This window comes from Scyliorhinus canicula, chromosome 2, assembly GCF_902713615.1.
Source record: "Scyliorhinus canicula chromosome 2, sScyCan1.1, whole genome shotgun sequence".
NCBI classification, from domain to species: Eukaryota; Metazoa; Chordata; class Chondrichthyes; order Carcharhiniformes; family Scyliorhinidae; genus Scyliorhinus; species Scyliorhinus canicula.
The window spans coordinates 263,680,607-263,701,992 of record NC_052147.1 but is presented as its reverse complement, the minus strand read 5'-3'; the positions used below and the strand labels follow the sequence as shown (position 1 = coordinate 263,701,992).

The 21,386-nt window shown below is 47.7% G+C and overlaps 1 protein-coding gene across 4 annotated transcripts in view; it reads left to right on the top strand.

Moving 5' to 3' along the window:
* The window catches only part of LOC119962123 (high affinity cGMP-specific 3',5'-cyclic phosphodiesterase 9A), a 162,784-nt gene that overhangs the window by 84,570 nt on the left and 56,828 nt on the right, over positions 1-21,386 (top strand). For 3 of the 4 annotated variants that reach the window (XM_038790030.1, XM_038790031.1, XM_038790028.1), the window contains 4 exons: positions 1,764-1,815; positions 3,140-3,242; positions 4,890-5,032; positions 14,855-14,914. In XM_038790030.1, coding sequence (XP_038645958.1) covers positions 1,764-1,815; positions 3,140-3,242; positions 4,890-5,032; positions 14,855-14,914 — 358 coding nt within the window. The remainder of the gene's footprint in view (positions 1-1,763; positions 1,816-3,139; positions 3,243-4,889; positions 5,033-14,854; positions 14,915-21,386) is intronic. The other variant, XM_038790029.1, reaches the window with a different exon arrangement.

The following is a 21,386-nucleotide window of genomic DNA, read 5'->3' as shown; positions in this document are numbered from 1 at the left end:
ATAGACAGTGTAGGGTAACTCAGCATGGTGCAGTATGGACAGTGTAGGGTAACTCAGCATGGTGCAGTATGGACAGTGTAGGGTAACTCAGCATGGTGCAGTATGGACAGTGTAGGGTAACTCAGCCTGGTGCAGTATGGACAGTGTAGGGTAACTCAGCATGGTGCAGTATAGACAGTGCAGAGTATCTCAGCATGGTGCAGTATGGACAGTGTAGGGTAACTCAGCATGGTGCAGTATAGACAGTGCAGAGTAACTCAGCATGGTGCAGTATGGACAGTGTAGGGTAACTCAGTATGGTGCAGTATAGAAAGTGCAGAATATCTCAGCATGGTGCAGTATAGACAGTGTAGGGTAACTCAGCATGGTGCAGTATAGACAGTGCAGAGTATCTCAGCATGGTGCAGTATGGACAGTGTAGGGTAACTCAGCATGGTGCAGTATGGACAGTGCAGAGTATCTCAGCATGGTGCAGTATGGACAGTGTAGGGTAACTCAGTATGGTGCAGTATAGACAGTGCAGAGTATCTCAGTATGGTGCAGTATGGACAGTGCAGAGTATCTCAGTATGGTGCAGTAAAGACACTGTATGGTAACTCAGCACGGCACAGTATGGACAGTATGAGATATAAATGGAAATGAGTAATAAGAAGATTTGGGGCAGCTACCCAAGAATCCTCTTCACTGAAAGAGAAATAAATGCATGCTGAAATAATCTAGATAATAGGGGAAAAGTGTTGCGTTCATTTAAAATATAATTGGCTACTGTGATGTAAATAGCCAAAAAACACAATTTAATGGACCTTTTTACTGTTTCTGCTCTGTAACTGTATTGCTACACATGGAGCAATACAGTGACATTGGAAAAGGTAGGAATGTTGCTGGGCATGCCATTGACGCTATGCCGTGGGGTAACAGCAGCAACAGTAAGGTTTCCAGCACCAACCTGCTTCACTGGAAGTAGTTATGTTGCGCTCATACTATGCCAATTCAATGACAGCTGCATATAAACCACAGCTTGCCTTGAGCAAAAAATACGAGCTGTCAAAATAAAAGTTTTCAGTGCTTAGAATCATCTGCAGAGGGAGTATTGTAATATATGATTTGATCTAGGTTTTCAAGATTTAAGAGTATCATAGAATCCCTGCAGTGTGGAAGAATGCCATTCAGCCCCTGCGTCTGCCCCAATCCCACGACAGTGCACCTTAACTAGGCCCATTCCTCCAGCCCATCCTTGCAATGGCACAGATTAATTTGCACATCTTTGGACACTAGGGGCAATTTTAGCCTGGCCAATCCACCTAACCTGCACATCTTTGGACTGTGGGAGGAAACCGGAGCACCGGGAGGAAACCCGCGCAGACACGGGGAGAACATGCAGACTCCAGTCACCCAAGGCCGGAATCAAATCTGGGTCCCTGGCGCAGTGAAGCAGCAGTGCTAATCACTGTGCCATCGTGCACCTTATTTCTGCTGATTGGGGAGTTTAAGATGAGGGGGCATTCTCTGAAAACTAGAGCCAGCCCTTTCAGGAATGAAATTAGGAAACACCATTCTACATGGAGACCGGTCACAGTTTAGCCACAATCTCATTGAATGACCGAAGAGGCTGGAGCAGCCACCAGGCCTCCTTCTCCTTTTCATATCTTCCTCTGTTCCCAAGAGATCAGGAGAAACTACCGTCTATCTCAGTGGAAATTTTCTAATAGAACTATTACGTGTTGGCAACAGGTCAGTAAATGAATGTTACCCTCTGCTTACAGGTTCTGAACTGGCAGCAGCATTGGGATTTGATCTATCGGCAATGGAGAAAAGGTATGTCCATCAAATCTTTCTTTTGAAACATTCAGCTGCTATCTTTCATTTTCAATATGCTGCCAGCATTCCTTTCCTTCTGGTAAAATACTACAATAATTTTGACAAAAACCTGCGATGGAAAACTGGGACTGGAAAATTAGAAAAGGAAAAAGCCTCACAAAATCTAGAAACATAGAAAATAGGAGCAGGAGGAGGCCATTTGGACCTTCAAGCCTGCTCCACCATTCATTACGATCATGGCTGATCATCCAACTTAATAGCCTAATCCCACTTTCCCCCATATCCTCTGATCCCCTTCGCCCCAAGTGCTATATCTAACTGCGTCTTGAAAGCATTCAATATTTTGGCCTCAACTACGTCCTGTGGGAATGAATTCCACAGGCTCACCACTCTCTGTGTGAAGAAATTTCTCCTCATCTCTGTCGTAAATGGTCGCCCCCCGATGAGATCCCTCCTCATTCTTCTGAACTCCAGTGAATATATTCCTAACCAACTCAATCCCTCCTCATGCATCGGTCCGCCATCCCAGGAATCCGTCTAGTAAACCTTCACTGCACGCCCTCTAAGTTAAGAACATCCTTCCTCAGATAAGGAGACCAAAACTGCACACCATATTCCAGATGTGGCCTCACCAAGAGAAGTGTTGATTACAGCAAGACATCCCTGCTCCTGTACTCTAATCCTCTCGCTATGAAGGCCAACACGCCATTTGTCTTCTTTACCGCCTGCTGCCCCTGCATGCTTACCTTCAGTGACTGGTGTACGAGGACATCCAGGTCTTGTTAAAAATTCCCCTCTCCTAATTTATGGCCAGTCAGTTAATAGTCTGCCTTCTCGTTTTTGCTACCAAAGTGGATAACTAAATCCAAATCATATGTGTAATAAAAGCAGAGAGCACTGGAAGTGCTCAGCTGGTCTGTCAGTGAGGAGAGAAACAGAATTAATGTTTCAGGTCAAAGACCTTTCTTCAGTACAGTGACCTGAAACATTAACCCTGTTTCTCTCTTTGTAGCTGCTGCCTGACCGACCAAGTATTTCCAGCATTATGTTTTAATTTCAGATTTCCAACATCTTCTTTATTTTTGATTAGAATTGCATGTGTATTTAAAGAAAACTTAAAACTTACACTGCAAAGAGAACCTACCTTCAAATCTTCTGCGGTAATATCATTGATGGCAAGGAGGCTGTTTCGCTCGAGGTGCATCGCTATTCCTTTGCTGGGGCTATGATTGCAGACCAGCCTGAGAATCTGTCTGAAGGAAATGTCACTGTGAGCAACAGAGGCAACAACATTTAAAGCTACACCAATTATTGTCCCTAGGCTACAGGCACTAGAGAAGAAAATTCTGGTTGATTCTGCAGACATGCCATCCGTCATGTATGAGATGAGAAATCGTGTTGAATCATTTCGGGACAAACTAGAAGTAAGATAACACAAATGTATTCATAATTAATGTCCGCATGTTGAACGTTTGTGTGTTTTTATTGAGTGTTTTCCATGGGTCTACATTGTGGCAAATATCTTAACTGAATTACGCACAAAGTTTGAGGAGAAAACTTTTAATGTTTACTCTGGTTTATTTTGGAGGTTATGCTGTTTTTTTCTAATAATAATCTTTATTAGTGTCATAAGTAGGCTTACATTGACACTGCAATGAAGTTACTGTTAAAAGCCCCTAGTCGCCACATTCCGCTGCCTGTCTGGGTACACAGAGGGAGAATTCAGAATTCTCAGTTGGTACGGGCATATGCCAATGGCAGGTGCTCGGGAATCCTGCAATGGAGAGATGCGATGCTTGTCTGTTGGGAAATGTAGGTGAGAGCTGCTGGCAGTCGCCATGGCAAGAGGCCCTTCCAGTGCTCCTGGTGGGCTATGAAGAGCAGCTGCCCTCTCTGCAGCCCCTTCATAGAAGCCTTTGGAATCCCCCAGTTCTGATCCCCAGCCTTCACTCCTCCGGAACGTGGGCCTTTTGTCTCGCTCTATGCCAGCATTCTTAATATTCAGCCAATCCCACAGCGCAGCTCTCCTGAACCTCAGGCCTCCATCCTCGTCCCTGCCAATATCACCCTCCGCACCCCTCCCAAGCACCCCACTCTCCGGCAATGGGCCTGCCCCCTCATCCTCAGTCCTCTGCTGAGACTCCAGGCTGTCCATTTGGTGATCAGAATAAGTCACAGTTAAAAAGTAGATTAGACACTAATTTCTAGTGATCACAAATGTGCGGTTCAATGCAAAATCAGGACATGCTATCTGAGTTGCCCTGCTCCACTAGAAGCTTCACTATACCTCATATCTCACTGAGAGACTCACTAGTCACATATGAAAGGCATAAAGCTATCGTAATTATGTTACAGATAGCTAGTAAACTCATCACATCACAGGCTTGTCTCTAACAGTTTAAACACATGTTTACAGGTGCAAGTCTTATTTAACTCCAAACAGCCTCTTGAACATTGAAAATTAAGTTTTTCATGTGTGGAGACTCATTTTGTCAGAATTGAATCATTGCTGGAGATTTTTTAAAAAACCCAATATATATATTTTGTAAAACTTTTTCTTTCTCCCTTTTTTAAAATCTCCCCCATCTCTTTATATTGTCTTCTGTGTCTGATTTGACATCAAATGAACGATTCTCGCATTCTGCACACCTCATTAAGAAGTCTCTCACAGCGCCGAGGTCCCAGATTCGATCCCGGCTCTGGGTCACTGTCCGTGCGGAGTTTGCACATTCTCCTCGTGTTCACGTGGAGTTTGCCCTCACAACCCAAAAAGGTGGATTGGCCATGCTAAATTGCCCCTTGATTGGAAAAATGAATTGGGTACTCAAAATTTATATAAAAAAAGAATTCTCCAGTCTCTTTGGTTCAGGAGACTTGCCCTGTTCACAAAGGTTTCCTGATTGACTGGAGAGGGCTCCATGTGTAAATAGTTTTCTCTTCATGACTGCCTCCATTTCAAAAGCCCATAGTAAGCCTGTGGGTAAGTGTAAGTGTGAGAGCGGCTCGCATTGTTTGCTCGCAAATGTCAGCCTTCTGTTTCATCCCTATTAAAACGTGTTAAATGTTTACAGAGTGTTGAACACCTCAGCTGGCTGGGACTATTCAAAGAGCTGACAGAGGGGACAAACAAACCTTCACCATTCTACCACAAACGTTCACTGAGAAAAACTAAAGAAGAGTGCCAGCAAGTAATGGAAAATTACTTGCATATGAGGTAAAATGTAAATGTAAATCATTGACTTATTGTCACAAGTAGGCTTACATTAAGTAGGCTGCAATGAAGTTACTGTGAAAATCCCCTGGTCGTCACATTCCGGCGCCTGTTCAGGTACACAGAGGGAGAATTCAGGAATCTCAGCTGGTACAGGAATTGAACCTGCGCTGCTGGACTTATTCTGCGTCACAAACCAGCTGTCTAGCCCACTGAGCTAAACCAGCCCTGCAAGGTAAAGTGCATTCTGAGAAACATATTGTAATGAAACTATTTTTTTTTTTCTTATTTTTTTAAAAATAAATTTAGAGTACCCAATTACTTTTTTTCCAATTAAGGGGCAATTTAGTGTGGCCAATCCACCTATCTTGCACATCTTTGGGTTGTGGGGGTGAAACCCACGCAGACATGGGGAGAATGTGCAAACTCCTCACAGACAGTGACCCAGAGCCGGGATTCGAACCCGGGTCCTCAGCGCCGTAGGCAGCAATGCTAACCACTGTGCCACCGTGCTGCCCCTTAATGAAACTATTTAACGACCAATCTCTCTTCTACACATTTTAACCATGCCATCATGAGGAAATGAGCACGGCTGAGAGAAGTGAAAAAGGAAATAAGACAGACAAATGTAGTGTATGGGAAGAAACTGGCAGCTTAGGTAATCTCAAAGTTTTTCATAAGCATGCAAATAGTAAAAAGGTAGCAGGAGGAGGGATGGGGTCAAAAAAGGAGGCAGCGAGCAGTGCTGCGGTGTTGAATGAGAATTTTGCATCTGCCTTTACCAAGGAAGAAATTCATGTCTGTTAAGGACCACAGCTGATGTTATTTGTTCAGCATGCCAAATCCCAGAGGGAAACTTGTCTTACTGATCATAACCCTCTTTTTGGATTCTGAAAATGAGGGAAAAAACTACTGATCACAACAGCACAGAGGTCCAGAAATACTTTAGGGAATTGAAAAAAGTTAAATATTTATTAACAAGTAGAAAATAAAACTTAAGCACACAAGATTTAAGTTGCACAGTTAAAATAGTCTTACAAAACATCTCCCTCAGGAAACCCCACTTAGTCAGAACATACAAGCACACAGCATCTTGGCAATACTCCCTTAAAGGTTTCTAACTCTTAACAAATACAGCAATGTTACCCGAGGCAAAACTGCGGGCACTTCATTTATAATAACCTAATAATCTTTATTAGTGTCACAAGTATCACACTGTCACACTGTGTCACACTGTCTCCCCGGACAGGCGCCGGAATGTGGTGACTAGGGGCTTTTCACAGTAACTTCATTGAAGCCTACTCGTGACAATAAGCGATTTTCATTTCATTTCATTTCAAGTAGGCTTACATTAACACTGCAATGAAGTTACTGTGAAAATCCCCTTGTTGTCTGTTCAGATACACTGAGAGAGAATTCAGAATGTCCAATTCACCTATCAAGCTCATCTTTCAGGACTTGCTGGAGGGAACCGAGCACCCAGAGTAAACCCACGCAGACATGGGGAAAGAACAAAGAACAATACAGCACAGGAACAGGCCTTTCAACCCTTGGGCAGCACAGTAGCACAAGTGGCTAACGCTGTGACTTCACAGCACCAGGGTCCCAGGTTCAGTTCCCCGCTGGGACACTGTGCGGAGTCTGCATATTCTCCCTGTGTCTGCGTGGGTTTCCTCTGGGTGCTCTGGTTTCCTCCCACAGTCTAAAGGCGTGCAGGTTAGGTGGATTGGCCATGATAAATTGCTCTTAGTGTCCAAAAAGGTTAGGAGGGGTTATTGAGTTCCGTGGAAGTGAAGGCTTAAGTGGGTTGGTGCAGACTCGATGGGCTGAATGACCTCCTTCTGCACTGTATGTTCTAACCCTCCAAGCCTGTGCCGGTCATGATACCAACCTTTGCCAAAACTCTCAGCACAGTTTTGTGCCATATCCCTACCCATCCTACACATGTATTTGTCAAGATGCCTTTTGAACGCTGTTAATGTGTCCGCTTCCACAACCTCCACGGGCAACGCGTTCCAGACACTCACCACCCTCTGCATAAAAAACTTGCCTCGCACATCGTCTCTAAACTTTGCCCCATGGACCTTAAACATATGCCCCCTGGTGACTGACCCCTCCACCCTGGGAAAGAGTGCCTGCTCATCCATTCTATCCAGGCCCCATATAATCTTGTAGACCTCTTTCAGGTCACCCCTCCATCTTTCTAATGAAGACCGTCCGAGTCTATTCAGCCTCTCCACATAGCTAACACCCTCCAGACCAGGCAACATCCTGGCAAGCCTCCTCTGCATCCTCTCCAAAGCCTCCACTTCCTTCTGGTAGTGTGGCAACCAGAATTGTGTGCAATATTCCAGAACCTGCAGTTTCCACACAGGGAGTGACCCAAGCCAGAAATCGAACCCTGGTCCCTGGCTCTGTGAAGCAACAGTGCTAATCACTATGCCACTGTGATGCCCGAAAGGTATGCCACATGATTTCTCACCGGTTTCCACTCTGTAGTGGAAGTCCAAGAAAATTCAGAGACAAGGATGCTGTCTGAAACAAAAACTCTTCTGGTTTCTGGTTGGCTGCTTTAGATTTTGCATCTTCAGGGCAGGCCTGTTCCTCACACAGCAAACACAACTCAATTCAGCATCTCTCCTTAAATATCCTTCTTCCCTTTCATCTTTGATTCTATTGTCCTCAGCATCTCTTTGAACTCAACTTTTCTGTGCGGAGTCTGCACGTTCTTCCCGTGTCTGCGTGGGTTTTCTCCGGGTGCTCCGGTTTCCTCCCACAGTCCAAAGGCGTGCAGGTTAGGTGGATTGGCCATGGTAAATTGCCCTTAGTGACCAACAAAGTTAGGAGGGGTTATTGAGTTATTGGGTTACGGGGATAGGGCGGACGTGAGAGCTTAAGTGGGTTGGTTCAGACTCGGTGGGCCGAATGGCTGCCTCCGTACTGTATAGAACATAGAACAGTACAGCACAGAACAGGCCCTTCGGCCCTCGATGTTGTGCTGAGCAATGATCACCCTACTCAAGTCAACGTATCCACCCTATACCAGTAACCCAACAACCCCCCCCATTAACCTTATTTTTTAGGACACTAAGGGCAATTTAGCATAGCCAATCCACCTAACCCGCACATCTTTGGACTGTGGGAGGAAACCGGAGCACCCGGAGGAAACCCACGCACACACGGGGAGAACGTGCAGACTCCGCACAGACAGTGACCCAGCCGGGAATCGAACCTGGGACCCTGGAGCTGTGAAGCATTTATGCTAACCACCATGCTACCGTGCTGTATGTTCTATGTTCTGTTTTCCAAAAATGCAAAATCTTTCATGTCTTCCTATTGCCTTCCCTTTCAGGTCAGATCAAATTTAAAGACCTTCCCTGTTTAATTATGAAACATTTGCAAGTTGTAAAAGTTCCTTACTCTCCTTTGAAATTTAACAGCTGAAAAACCGAGCTCTTATTGATCCCCGAATACAACATTTTGAACCTAGCCTATTGTAAACCTCCTTCAACATGGCCTTATTACAAATGCACGCACCTCACTCCTTTATCCCTTCTATTCCTCAACTCGCCCAGACAAGTTTTCTTTATTAACATTTCTGGGTTTAATTACTTTACACACACACACACAAATTGATAAAGCTGATGGGTGAGAAAGAATGGTTTTACTTAAACTTGCTAAGTCACCAGGACCAGGTGGGATGGTTCTATTGACTCCGCGGAAAATGTGGGTGGAAATTGTCACGTCACTGTCCATAAACTTTGAATCCTCCCGAGATACAAGGATAGCGCCAGAGGACTGGAGAAATCATAAATGCTTAAGAAACAGGAGCAGAGTTAAGCCATTCGGCCCATCAAGTCTGTTCCACCATTCTATCATGGTTGATATGCTCCTCATCTGCTACCTACAATGTTGCAGACCAAGAACTGGATTGTGAAGTCAACTAAGAGCATCTCCTCCCTGGAACATGAGTGGGAGTCGGCAATTTAGCCTCCCGAGCCTAAACACCCTCAATGTGATCATGGCTGATCCCATCCTGGCCTCAACTCCACCATCCTTCCCGTTCTCCATAACCCTTCAACCCATTACCAATTAAAAATCTTTCCAACTCCTCCTTAAATTTACTCACTGTCCCAGCATCCATCGCACTCTGGGGTAGCGAATTCCACAGGTTCACAACCCTTTGGGAGAAGTAATCTGTTTTAAATTTGCTACTTTTTATTCTAAGATTATGACCTCTCGTTTTAGAATGCCCCCAAGAGGAAGCATCAACTCCACGCCTACTTTATCCATACTTTTAGCATCTTGTACATCTTAATTAGATCTCCCCTCATTCTTCTAAACTCTAGAGAGTACAGGCCAAAACTGTCCAATCTGTCCTCATACGACAAACCCCTCCTCTCTGGAATCAATCTAGTGAACCTCCTCTGAACTGCCTCCAATTCCACTACATCTTGCCTCAAATAAAGGGACCAAAACTGCACAATACTCCAGGTGCAACCGTACCAATACCTTGTATAGTTGCAACACTTCCTTACCTTTATACTCAATTTCTTTTGTTATAAATGCTAACATTCCATTTGCTTTCCTTATTATCTGCTGTACCCGAAAATGTTAGTTTTCTGTGAATTATGCACGAGGACACCCAGATCCCTCTGAAATGAAATGAAATGAAATGAAATGAAAATCGCTTATTGTCACGAGTAGGCTTCAATGAAGTTACTGTGAAAAGCCCCTAGTCGCCACATTCTGGCGCCTGTCCGGGGAGGCTGATACGGGAATCGAACCGTGCTGCTGGCCTGCTTGGTCTGCTTTAAAAGCCAGCGATTTAGCCTGGTTTAGCCCTCTGCATTGGAGCATCCCAAAGTCTCCACTCATTTAGATAATAAGTTGCCTTTCCATTTTTCCGACCAAAAAGCATGACCTCACACTCATCCACGTTAAATTCCAAAATTGTAGCCATTACACCCTTGTTCAAAAAAATGTCGCAACATGAACTACGTAATTACAAGTCAGTCATAGTGGGAAATCTTTTAGAAATAATAATTGTCGGGAAAATACTAACAGCTACTTGGAAATGTAAGTCTTAATTAAGGAAAATACAACATGATTTTTATAAAATGCAATTCATGTTCAAGTAACTTGTTTGATATTTTTGTCAAGGTAACAGAGAGGGTTGATGAAGGTTATGTAGTCGATATACATATATGGATTTCCAAAAAGCAGTTGATAAAGTGCCACATGATAGGCTTGCCAGCAAAATTGAAGCCAGTGGAATAAAAATGGGAGTGCAGAATGGATGCAATGTCGGTTGAGTGACCGGAAAGAGAGACTAGTGGTGACTAGTTGTTTTATTTGGACTGGATAAAGGTGCAGTGGGGTTCCCCAGATGTCTGTACTTTTCTTAATCTATAAAAACGACTTACTTAGACCGAGGTGTACAGGGCACAGTTTCAAAAATTGCAGAAAGTATATAAATTGTGAAGAGATTAGTGACAGACTTTGTGAGGGCAAGGACAGGCTGGTTAAATGGGCAGGCACGTGGCAGGTGAACATTAATATTGAGAGGTGCGGAGTGATGCATCACTGTGGAAGGAATGAGGAAAGGCAATATAAACTAAAGGGTACAACTCTAAATTTAGTACAGGAATAGAGACTTGTTGGAATACATGTATAAATCATTAAAAGTGGTGTGGCAGATTGAGGAGATGGTTAAAAAGCCACACGGAAGGGCAGCACGGTGGCCTAGTGGTTAGCACAACCGCCTCACAGCGCTGAGTTCCCAGGTTCGATCCCGGCTCTGGGTCACTGTCCGTGTGGAGTTTGCACATTTTCCCCGTGTCTGCGTGGGTTTCGCCCCCACAACCCAAAAATGTGCAGAGTAGGTGGATTGGCCATGCTAAATTGCCCCATAATTGGAAAAAATAATTGGGTAATCTAAATTTATAAAAAAAAAGCCACACGGATCCTGGGTAATATAAATAGAGGCATAGGGCGCGATTCTCCGCTCCCCACGCCGGGTGGGAGAATCGCGGGAGGGCCGGGCGAATCACGCCACGCCGCCCTGGCACCCCCTGCGATTCTCCCACCCCCCAAAATGGCATGTCGCGTTTTGCGACACGGTGCTCGGAGAATCGGCGATCGCCGTTTTTCCCGGCGACCGGCGATTCTCCGGCGCGGATGGGCCGAGCGGCCTGACGACCCCGACGGGTTCACGCCGGCGGCAGCCACACCTGGTTGCAGCCGGCGTGAACAGCGCGCGACAGGTAAGTGTGGGGCCTGTGGGGGGCGGAGAAAGGATCGAGCACCAAGGGCGTGCTTGTGAGGGGACTGGCCTGCGATCGGTGCCCACTGATCATCGGGCCGGTGTCTCTAAGAGATGCACTCTTTCCCCTTCACCGTCCCGCAAGATCAAGCCGCCACGTCATGCAGGGCAGCGGAGGGGAAGACGGCAACCGCGCATGCGTGGGTTGGAGCCGGCTAACCTGCGCATGCGCGGCTGCGTCACTCAGGCGCTGCCGGCCGCGTCATTCTCGACCCGCCGCTTTGACGCAAGCGTCAAGGCCCGGTGGCCGAGTTTCCCGCAACGCCGCTCCTAGGGGGAGAACAGGAGGCAAGGTGCGGCCTCCGACGCTGGAGTGAAACACTCCGGGTTTCACTCCGGCATCGGCACTCAGTCTCTCTTTGGGAGAATTTCGCCCATAGAGTACAAAAGCAAGGAAGTTATGATGAATCTTTATAAAACATTAATTCGGTTCGGTCTCAAATGGAGCATTGTGTCCAGTTCTGGCACTGCATTGCAGCAGGAATGTGAAGGCTTTAGGGAGGGTGTGACGGAGATTTACCAGGGTGGTTCCAGGGATGAGGGACTTCGGTGACCTGGATAATTGGAGAAGCTGCAGTTGTTCTCCTCAGAGAAGAAAATGTTGAGAGGAGGTTTGGCAGAGGTGTTCAAAGGGATTACTATCTGAAAAGAAAGAATGTGCCAGGTTACAGGGGTAAGGCAGCCGACAGGGTGGTACAGTGGCTACCACAGCACCAGGGACCCGGGTTCAATTCTGGCTTTGGGTCACTGTCTGTGCGAAGTTTGCACTTTCTCCCTGTGTCTGCATAGGTTTCCTCCGGGTGCTCCAGTTTCCTCCCACAGTCTAAAGATACACGGGTTAGGTGGATGAGCCTTACTGTTCAGATTGGATTACGGGTCTATTAGGATAGGGTGGGGGAGTGGACTTGGGTGAAGTGCTCTTTCAGAGGGACGTTGCAGGCATGATGGGCCGAATGGCCTCCTTCTGCACTGTAAATATTCCATGCCCCTGTGAGGTGTTCAAAATTGTGAAGTGTCCAGGGAGAGTTGATAGAGAGAAATTGTTCCTATTGGCAGTAGAGTTGAGAACCAAAGGACACTGATTTAAACTGATTAGCAAAACATCTTAAGTGTTCTTTTAATGCAGACATCTAGCACACATTAGGCACGAACTTGGCAGGTAGAATGCCCTCCTTTTTTCAATAACCATTCTATAAGAGGGATTGTGCTGGTGAAAATAGGGGCAGGATTCTCACCTACCCGGCGTGAAGGAGGGTGCCGGTGTAGGGGAGTAGCGCCAACCACTCAAGGGTCGGGCCTCCCCAAAGGTGGGGAATTCTCCCCACTTTTGGGGGCCAGCCCCGCGGCGGAGCGGTTTGCACCAGAAGACTGGCGCAAAAAACCGCCGACCCCGGCAGCGGGGCTGGCCGAAAGGCTTTCGCCGGTCGGCGCATGCGCCGGCAGTGACGGCAGCGGCAGCTGGCCACTGACGTCACTGCTGGCGCATGTGCGATGTGGGGTTCTCTTCCGCTTCCGCCATGGCAAAGGCCGTGGCGGCCGCGGAGGAGAAATAGTGCACCCAGGGCACTGGCCCGGAGTCTGAGCGGGGGGCCCCGATCGCGGGCCAGGCCACCGTGGGGGCACCCCCCGGGGTTCGATCCCCCCCCCCCCCCCCCCCCCCCCCCCCCCCCGGACTCCGGGGCCCGCTCGCGCCGCTGATCCCGCCGTTCCAGAGGTGGTTCAAACCTTGGCGACGGGAGAAGCCTCCCAGCGGCGGGACTTCGGCCCATCCGGGCCGGAGAATCACCGCAGGGGCCTCTCCGATCGGAGTGGCGAGATTCCTGCCCCCGCCACTTCCCGGGTGGCGGAGAATCTCTGCCACGGCGGTGGCGGGAATTTCAGCGGCCCCAGGCGATTCTCCGACCCTGCTGGGGGTTGGAGAATTTCGCCCTAGATTTGAGCTTTGATTTGATGAGGAAGAGATAACAAATGTGAAATGAGGTTTTGACCAACGATGTGCAAGTTACGTGGATTGGCCATGCTCAATCGTCCTTAGTGTCCAAAAATGTTAGGTGGGGTTACTGGGTTATGGGGATAGGGTAGAGGTGGGATTATGGGGATAGGGTAAAGGTGGGGTCCTGGGGGTGGGGGGGGGGGGGGGGGGGGGGGGGGCGATCGAACCCCGGGGGGTGCCCCCACGGTGGCCTGGCCCGCGATCGGGGCCCCCCGCTCAGACTCCGGGCCAGTGCCCTGGGTGCACTATTTCTCCTCCGCGGCCGCCACGGCCTTTGCCATGGCGGAAGCGGAAGAGAACCCCACATCGGGATTAAGTATGGTACTCTTTAGAAGGACCGTTGCAGACTCAATGGGCTGATTGTCCTCATTCTGCACTGTAAATTCTGTGATTCTATGATTCTATGAAAATGTTCAAGACACCCCAAAGCCCTTTGCAAGAATTGATTGGGTTTGAAGTGCAGTTACTGTTGTTATGGAGGCAAACACAGCAGCCAATATTTGCACAGCAAGGCCTCACAATCGACAAAGGTGGTAACTAATACTCCTGGATGGACGATATTGGCTGGATAACAGATTATTGTGGGCCAGAGTTTAGAGAACCCCAAAGTATATCAAGGAGATCACCTGACCCACAACTTTAAATAGATGTTGGTTATGGGGAACACTTTACTTGTGTGATGCTACAGAGAACTAAAGGTATTTTTAAACAAAAACAATGGCCGGGATTCTCCCCCAACTGGCGGGCAGCTGTACCAGCGCCAAAGAATGGTGTGAATCACTCCGGCGTCGGGCCGACCGGAAGGTGCGGAATCCTCCACACTTCTGTGGGCGTGAATCTCGTGTCGCTGCCGGCGTGTGGCGGGGAAAATTGGGAAATGCGATCGCTCCGGCCAGAATTGTGTTTCCCGATCCTTGCGTGACTTTCCACCCACGTCACCAATCTTGCAGACGGTGAGTGCAGGCTCAAAATCACCCCATGTGTCTCTGGTATGGTGACCGTTGCTCGGTATTTTACTGAAAAGTGTAGATTAATCCTATACATGCCTGAACAGGAAAATGCTTTCTTTTTTTTTAAGTACAAAAAAAACCCAAAACAAAGTTTGATTGTTGTTCTGCATTTTAATCAGTGAAATCTTCCATTCGAAACATTTTTGCTGCTGTAAATGTGGCATGACTGCTGTTCGAACCAGATTGACGTGACTCAGTTGGAGATTTTCTCCGCACATGCTGTAACTCTGGCAGGAACAGAAGATTTAGTCAAAATCTGTAATCCCTGAGTGGAGCAAAAGGCGTTCTTCTTGGCTGGGAGGATTTGATCACCTTATCTCCTAAAACAGAAACAGTGCCTTGCATAAAAACAAAGGCTTGATTAGTGCTGAGGAACCAACTAAAAATTGCATTGCTTAAAAAAAATGAAACCGGTTCTTAATTATAGAGACATCATCGCTGCCAATGGTGAAAAATGACATCCATGCTGAAATATTACTCATTCCTTTTCAATGCAGCAGTTTGGAGGTCACAGAGGAAGTCCGACAGTATCTGAAGACACCAACCTTTGACAACTGGTATGCAAGCCCTTGCTTTTTGCTACAGCAACTTTTTATCAGTATGAATGATAAATATGGGAATATTAGAATCCAAGATGGCGCCGGAGATTGGCGACTCTCTGTGAGCTCACTCCCACAGATCCTCTTCCTTTTAAAAAAATTAATTTTATTACAAACATGTATCGAAACAGGTTAAAGCAAACAAACACCCCAGGAAACATACTTCCCAACAATCAACTATACAGTCTGTACAGATTTTTCCCCTTTTTCACCCCCCCTCCCCCATGACAAACAGCCCCTCAAACACGGTCACAAATACCCCCCACCTTTCCTCAAACCCCTCTGAAGAGCCCCTTAACCTATACTTTATCTTCTCTAATCGCAGGAAGTCGTACAGGTCACCCAACCACACTGCTACCCCCGGTGGCGATGCCGACTGCCACTCCAGCAAAATTCGCCGCCGTGCAATCAGAGAGGCGAAGGCCACGACATTGGCCTTCTTCCTCTCCATGAGCTCCGGCTTCTCTGAAACCCCAAATATAAGAACATAAGAACATAAGAACATAAGAACTAGGAAGGAGTAAGCCACCTGGCCCCTCAAACCTGCTCTGCCATTCATTGAAATCATGGCTGATCTTTTGTGGACTCAGCTCCACTTTCCGGCCCGAACACCAGAACCCTTAATCCCTTTATTCTTCAAAAAACTATCTATCTTTAGATAGAACTAACTATCTGTATCGCCACCAAAAGATCCACCTCCTCCTCCACTATCCTGGCTAAGACTGCGAACATTCCCGCCCAGAATCTTCCCAATTTTTCGCAACCCTCACGGTAGCATGGTGGTTAGCATCAATGCTTCACAGCTCCAGGGTCCCAGGTTCGATTCCCGGCTGGGTCACTGTCTGTGTGGAGTCTGCACGTCCTCCCCGTGTGTGCGTGGGTTTCCTCCGGGTGCTCCGGTTTCCTCCCACAGTCCAAAGATGTGCGGGTTAGGTGGATTGGCCATGCTAAATTGCCCGTAGTGTAAGGTTAATGGGGGGATTGTTGGGTTATGGGTATACGGGTTACGTGGGTTTAAGTAGGGTGATCATTGTTCGGCACAACATCGAGGGCCGAAGGGCCTGTTCTGTGCTGTACTGTTCTATGTTCTATGTGCATGTGATTCACAGATCCTCTTCCTACATCTCTTATAACCGTACTAACCTTTTAAAAATTGATTCTAACACTCACCCGATGTCTATTGTGTATTTATAGTATGTCCTATGTTACTCATGTATGGAACGATCTGTCTGGACTGTAGGCAGAACAATACTTTTCACTGTACCTCGGTATACGTGACAATAAATCTAAATCTAAATATTATTTGTAAAATTAGAAGCCCATTTGTATTTCTGTATCAACATGTGAGGCTTGGTCAGTGTGAGCACTGATTCTTTATGAATGATCTATTGACTCTAAATATTGATACAGCTTACGCAATATGCCATGCTAATTCCTCTTAATTGTTGCTTATAGGTTGATAAAACAACAAATACATGTATCAGTAGTAATTACATCACTGTTGTATATTCTTCAGTGTGGAGTCGATCACACATTGACGACAGGGAGTATGCAGGTTGTCAATGTCCAACTTGAGACCTCAATGAAACAAAAAGTCTCCACATTGGAGTACCTGCAGCATCGCAAACTCTTAAAAAAAAGGTTTAGTGTACCCAATTTATTTTTCAATTAAGGTGCAATTTTGCGTGGCCAATCCACCTAGCCTGCACATCTTTGGGTTCTGGGGGTGAGACCCCACAAACAAGGGGAGAATGAGCAAAGCATCAGAAACACCGTCTGTTTATATCTTGAAACATTTAAAAACATATTTTCAAACCTTAAATTGAGAGTGGCATATTGTGACAGCAAGTTAATTGCCAGGAAACAATGATGCATACGATCAGTTCTAATAACAAGCAAGATTATTGAAGCCAGCCAAAGAAGAAGTAATATTTCAGGTTGGAAAAGCATGAATAATAATCATAATAATAATAATCTTTATTGTCACAGGTAGGTTTACATTAGCACTGCAATGAAGTTATTGTGAAAATCCCCTAGTCGCCACATTCCGGCACCTGTTTGGGTACACAGAAGGAGAATTCAGAATGTCCAAATTACCTAACAGCATGTCTTTCAGGACTTGTGGGAGAAAACCGGAGCACCCCGAGGAAACCCACGCAGACCCGGGAAGAATGTGCAGGCTCCGCACAGACAGTGACCCAAGCCGGGAATCGAACCTGGGATGCAGGCGTTGTGAATCAACAGTGCTAACCACTGTGCTGCCCATGTAGGGAGATATTTGAGGGTTTTGGAAGATCCCTTTGGGGAAGTACACAGGGAGTCACTATCGTATTTAAAAAGTTAGTTTCCTTTCCTTGTGCAGTACACTATTATCAGTGTACAGTCCATCCACAAAGCCAATTTGATATCTGTAAGGTGATGCATCAGAGAAGTTGAGTCAAACACTCCCTCTCATTTTACATTATTTCCTGCGGATGGGCCTGGGCTCTGCTTGACACTTTCTGATGATGGCACATCAAAGCCTGAGATATCAATGCCTGGGTGCTCCAACCGGCTGAAAGCGCAGTATCTCCACTGCTTCACCCAAGGCAAATAACTGTTTAACTTGAATTGACTTCTCGGCCATACTCATACATGTCGCACCCAGTCTTGAACACACTGGTCAGATTAGCAGCTATGTAGGGTGAATGTCTTCATGTGGAATTGCGGTGGGGCAGTGGTATTATCACTGAACCAGTAATACAGAGACCAGGCTCTGGAGACCAGGTTCAAATCCCACCACAGCAGATGTTGAAATTTGAATTAAATACAAATTTGGAATTAGAAGTCTAATGGTAACCATGCAACCATTGTTGATTGTCATATAAAACCATTTCATTCACTAATGCCCCTTAGGGAAGGAAATCTGTTATCCTCACCTGGTCTGGCCTACATGTGACTCCAGATCCACAACAATGTGACTGACTCTTAACTGATGAAGCAATGATGAAGCAATTTAGTCAGTTCAGGACAATTAGGGATAGGCAGTAAATGATGGTGTTGCCAGCGATGCCCACAATTAAAAAAAACATGAGTAACGCCACAGGAGGCCAACTCGTGTTTTAAAGAAGTGGATATTTGGAAGGATTTCAAGGTGGGACTGTCGTTCATATGATGATCATAATGGGTTTTCTCTTCATTTCATTCTTAGGACCACTGCCTGTACTAATTCCTAAGGAACTATTTTTTCATTTTAAACTTTTGGGTTCAGAGAAATTAAACAAAATTCAAATATTTAAGCATTTTCTAAGTGTATAAAATTAGGCTACAGTTTTTTCATGAGTTACCCACAAAATATTTTTACCGGTAACCGTAGAAGCGGGGAATCTCGCCAGTGATTTCTGAATTTCAACCCCCCTCGCCGGCGGAGTAATGTGAAAAACACCACGGGAGCCTGGGAACCTCATTTTAATACATTGGCATGTCATTAGTGAGCGGCTGTCATGGTGGAATTGCGCACTATTCATGAATGGCAAGGGATACGACTCGCTCAATGTCCAGCTAGTCTGTGATGACATGATGTGTATCATGCAGGTGTGTGCTCACTTCCCAGGGAGCATCCACGGTAGTTACATTTTGAAATGCTTGCAGATCCTAGTCATCTTTGAGGGAGAGTTGCGACAGGAAGGAAGACTCCTCGGGGCCAAAGAGTACCCACTCAGGAGGTGATTGATGACGCCAGTGCGGAGGCCACAAATCCCCAGTGAGCCTCACTATAACGAGACAAATGCGTCAATGCCCACATTGGCTGAGCAGGCTATTGGACTGCTGAAGATGTGGTTCTGGTGCCTGTACCGTTCTGGTGAGCCCTCCAATACAACCCTCAGAGGGTCTCCCACATCATAGTGGTCTGCTGCACTCTGCTCAACCTGGGACTGCAGCGAGGAGAGCAGCTGGACCAGGAGGAGATGGAGGATTTCCACATCTCCCCATATGAGGAGCAGATCAAGGAGGGCTGCGAGGGTCAAAATGCGGAGGAGGAGGAAGGACCTTGGGCAATGTTCAGGCCCTGCATAGGATGAAAGGTTGGGACGCCTTCATAGCATCTCGGTATGGGGCCAACCAGGACTAGGGAGTAAAGAGCTCTCCCAACATGGGGTCTGACATCAGCTCACTAGTGTGGTGCCTGCGGGAGATCCTCATGATGGTTGCAAAATCCATGGGCTGGGTGCTCAAGCTATTGGCTGAAGAGCGCAGCCGATCACTATGATGCAGGATACCCGCTGAGGCTGCAGGAGGACGATACTGACTTGCATTGAGGACAGAGCGATGTTCCTCTCAACCTCTCATCCTCGGTGATATGGCTGACTCCTCCAAGACAGGGAGATTATGGCGTCCTGCCAATGAATGGGCTTATCATGGTGTTGAGCGACGCTAGATGAGAAATCTCAGCTAATACTGTCCCCTCCGAAGTCAGATGTTTTTCTCCACCTTACATCCAAGGTGGGCAGGTCCTCAACACTTTGCCAGCCCTTGGCATCCTCATCACTGGAGAAGAATGGCAGACATGAGAATTGGCAACATCCATAGACACTCAGGATAGATAGGATGAATGCGTGGCTCGAGAGATGGTGCAAGAGAGAGAGATTCAAATTCCTGGGGCATTGGAACCAGTTCTAGGGGAGGTAGGACCAGCACAAACCAGACGGTCTGCACCTGGGCAGGACTGGAACCAATATCCTGGGGGGGTGTTGGCTAGTGATATTGGGGAGGGTGATATGCCATCGATAAACACACGACAAGTGATGAACGTAACTGAGGCTTTAATACACTAAACATGCCAGATATGCGGGTGAGGGGGTACGCATTGAACTGCGTGTACCGGTTGATGGTCTGACTGTAATCGATGACCAACCGGTGCTTCTCCCAAGTCTTCACGACCACCACCTGGGCTCTCCAGGGGCTGGCACCAGCCTCAATGATCCCCTCCTGCAGGAGTCGCTGGACCTCCGACCTGATAAAGGCCCTATCCCGGGCACTGTATCATCTGCTCCTACTAGCGACGGGCTTCCAGTCCGGGGTGAGGTTTGCCAAGAGCGAGGGTGGGTCGACCTTAAGGGACCTTAAGGGACGGTGAGGGGGGCAGGCGAAAACCGAACTTTAAAGTAAGGCTTTGGAGGTGGCACTGGAAGTCGAGCCCCAGTAATAGGGCAGCGCAGACGTGGGGAAGGATGTAGAGTTTGAACTCTACGCCTTGTACAGTAAGGGCAGCACGGTAGCATTGTGGATAGCACAATTGCTTCACAGCTCCAGGGTCCCAGGGTCCCAGGTTCGATTTCGGCTTGGGTCACTGTCTGTGCGGAGTCTGCACATCCTCCCCGTGGGTGCGTGGGTTTCCTCCGGGTGCTCCGGTTTCCTCCCACAGTCCAAAGATGTGCAGGTTAGGTGGATTGACCATCATAAATTGCCCTTAGTGTCCAAAATTGCCCTTAGTGTTGGGTGGGGTTACTGGGTTATGGGGATAGGGTGGAGGTGTTAACCTTGGGTAGGGTGCTCTTTCCAGGAGCCGGTGCAGACTCGATGGGCCGAATGGCCTCCTTCTGCACTGTAAATTCTATCTATATAAGTAAGGGTTGCGACACAGTATCCCCGGACCTCTACTGAATTGGATCCGGAAGCCAGGGAGATTTTCTGGGTCGTGGGTAAGATTGGGAGGGAGCAACGCCTTACTGTATCTGGGTGAATGAAGCTGTCTGTGCTCCCGGAGTCGAAAAGACAGGCCGTCTCGTCGCTGTTGATCCGGACGGTCATTCGCACGGTGGTGCGGCCGGGACTGGTCAAGCATGATGGAGGCAAGCTTCGGAAGGCGGTTGGTAGGCCGGTCGGAGGTAGCGGCGGCCAGCATATGGTCGGGTGAGCCAGGCTCCCGGGAGGCAGCGGGGTGGTCCCAAGATGGCGACCCCCATGAGTCACACGTGGCGGGAGGTATCAGAGATGGTGACCAAGATGGCGGCCCCCACGGGTTGCGCGTGGCAGCGGCGATGGCGGCCAAGATGGTGGCCTCCATGGGTCACCCGTGGCGGTTGGAGGATGCGCCAAAGATGGCGGCCCCCATGGGTCACACGTGGCTGCCAAAATTGAAGATGGCAGCGAAGATGGCGGCGCCCACGGGTCACACATGGCAGGTGGCGCGGCAGCTGGGGATGGCCCCAACAGGCAGCATGCAGTACTGCTGGGCCCAGAAGTTTTAGGGGGAGATTGGGCCTGGCAGGCTTTTGCAAAGTGGCCCTTCTTCCCACAGTTATTGCAAGTTGTGTTCTGTGCAGGGCAGTGTTGTCTGAGGTGGCTCCCTTAGCCGCATAAGTAGCACCTTGGGCCTCCGCTCCAGCATTAACGGGCCGCTGCGCGGCACAGGCTTGCGTCGCACCCATGATGGCTGCGCCCATGAGGT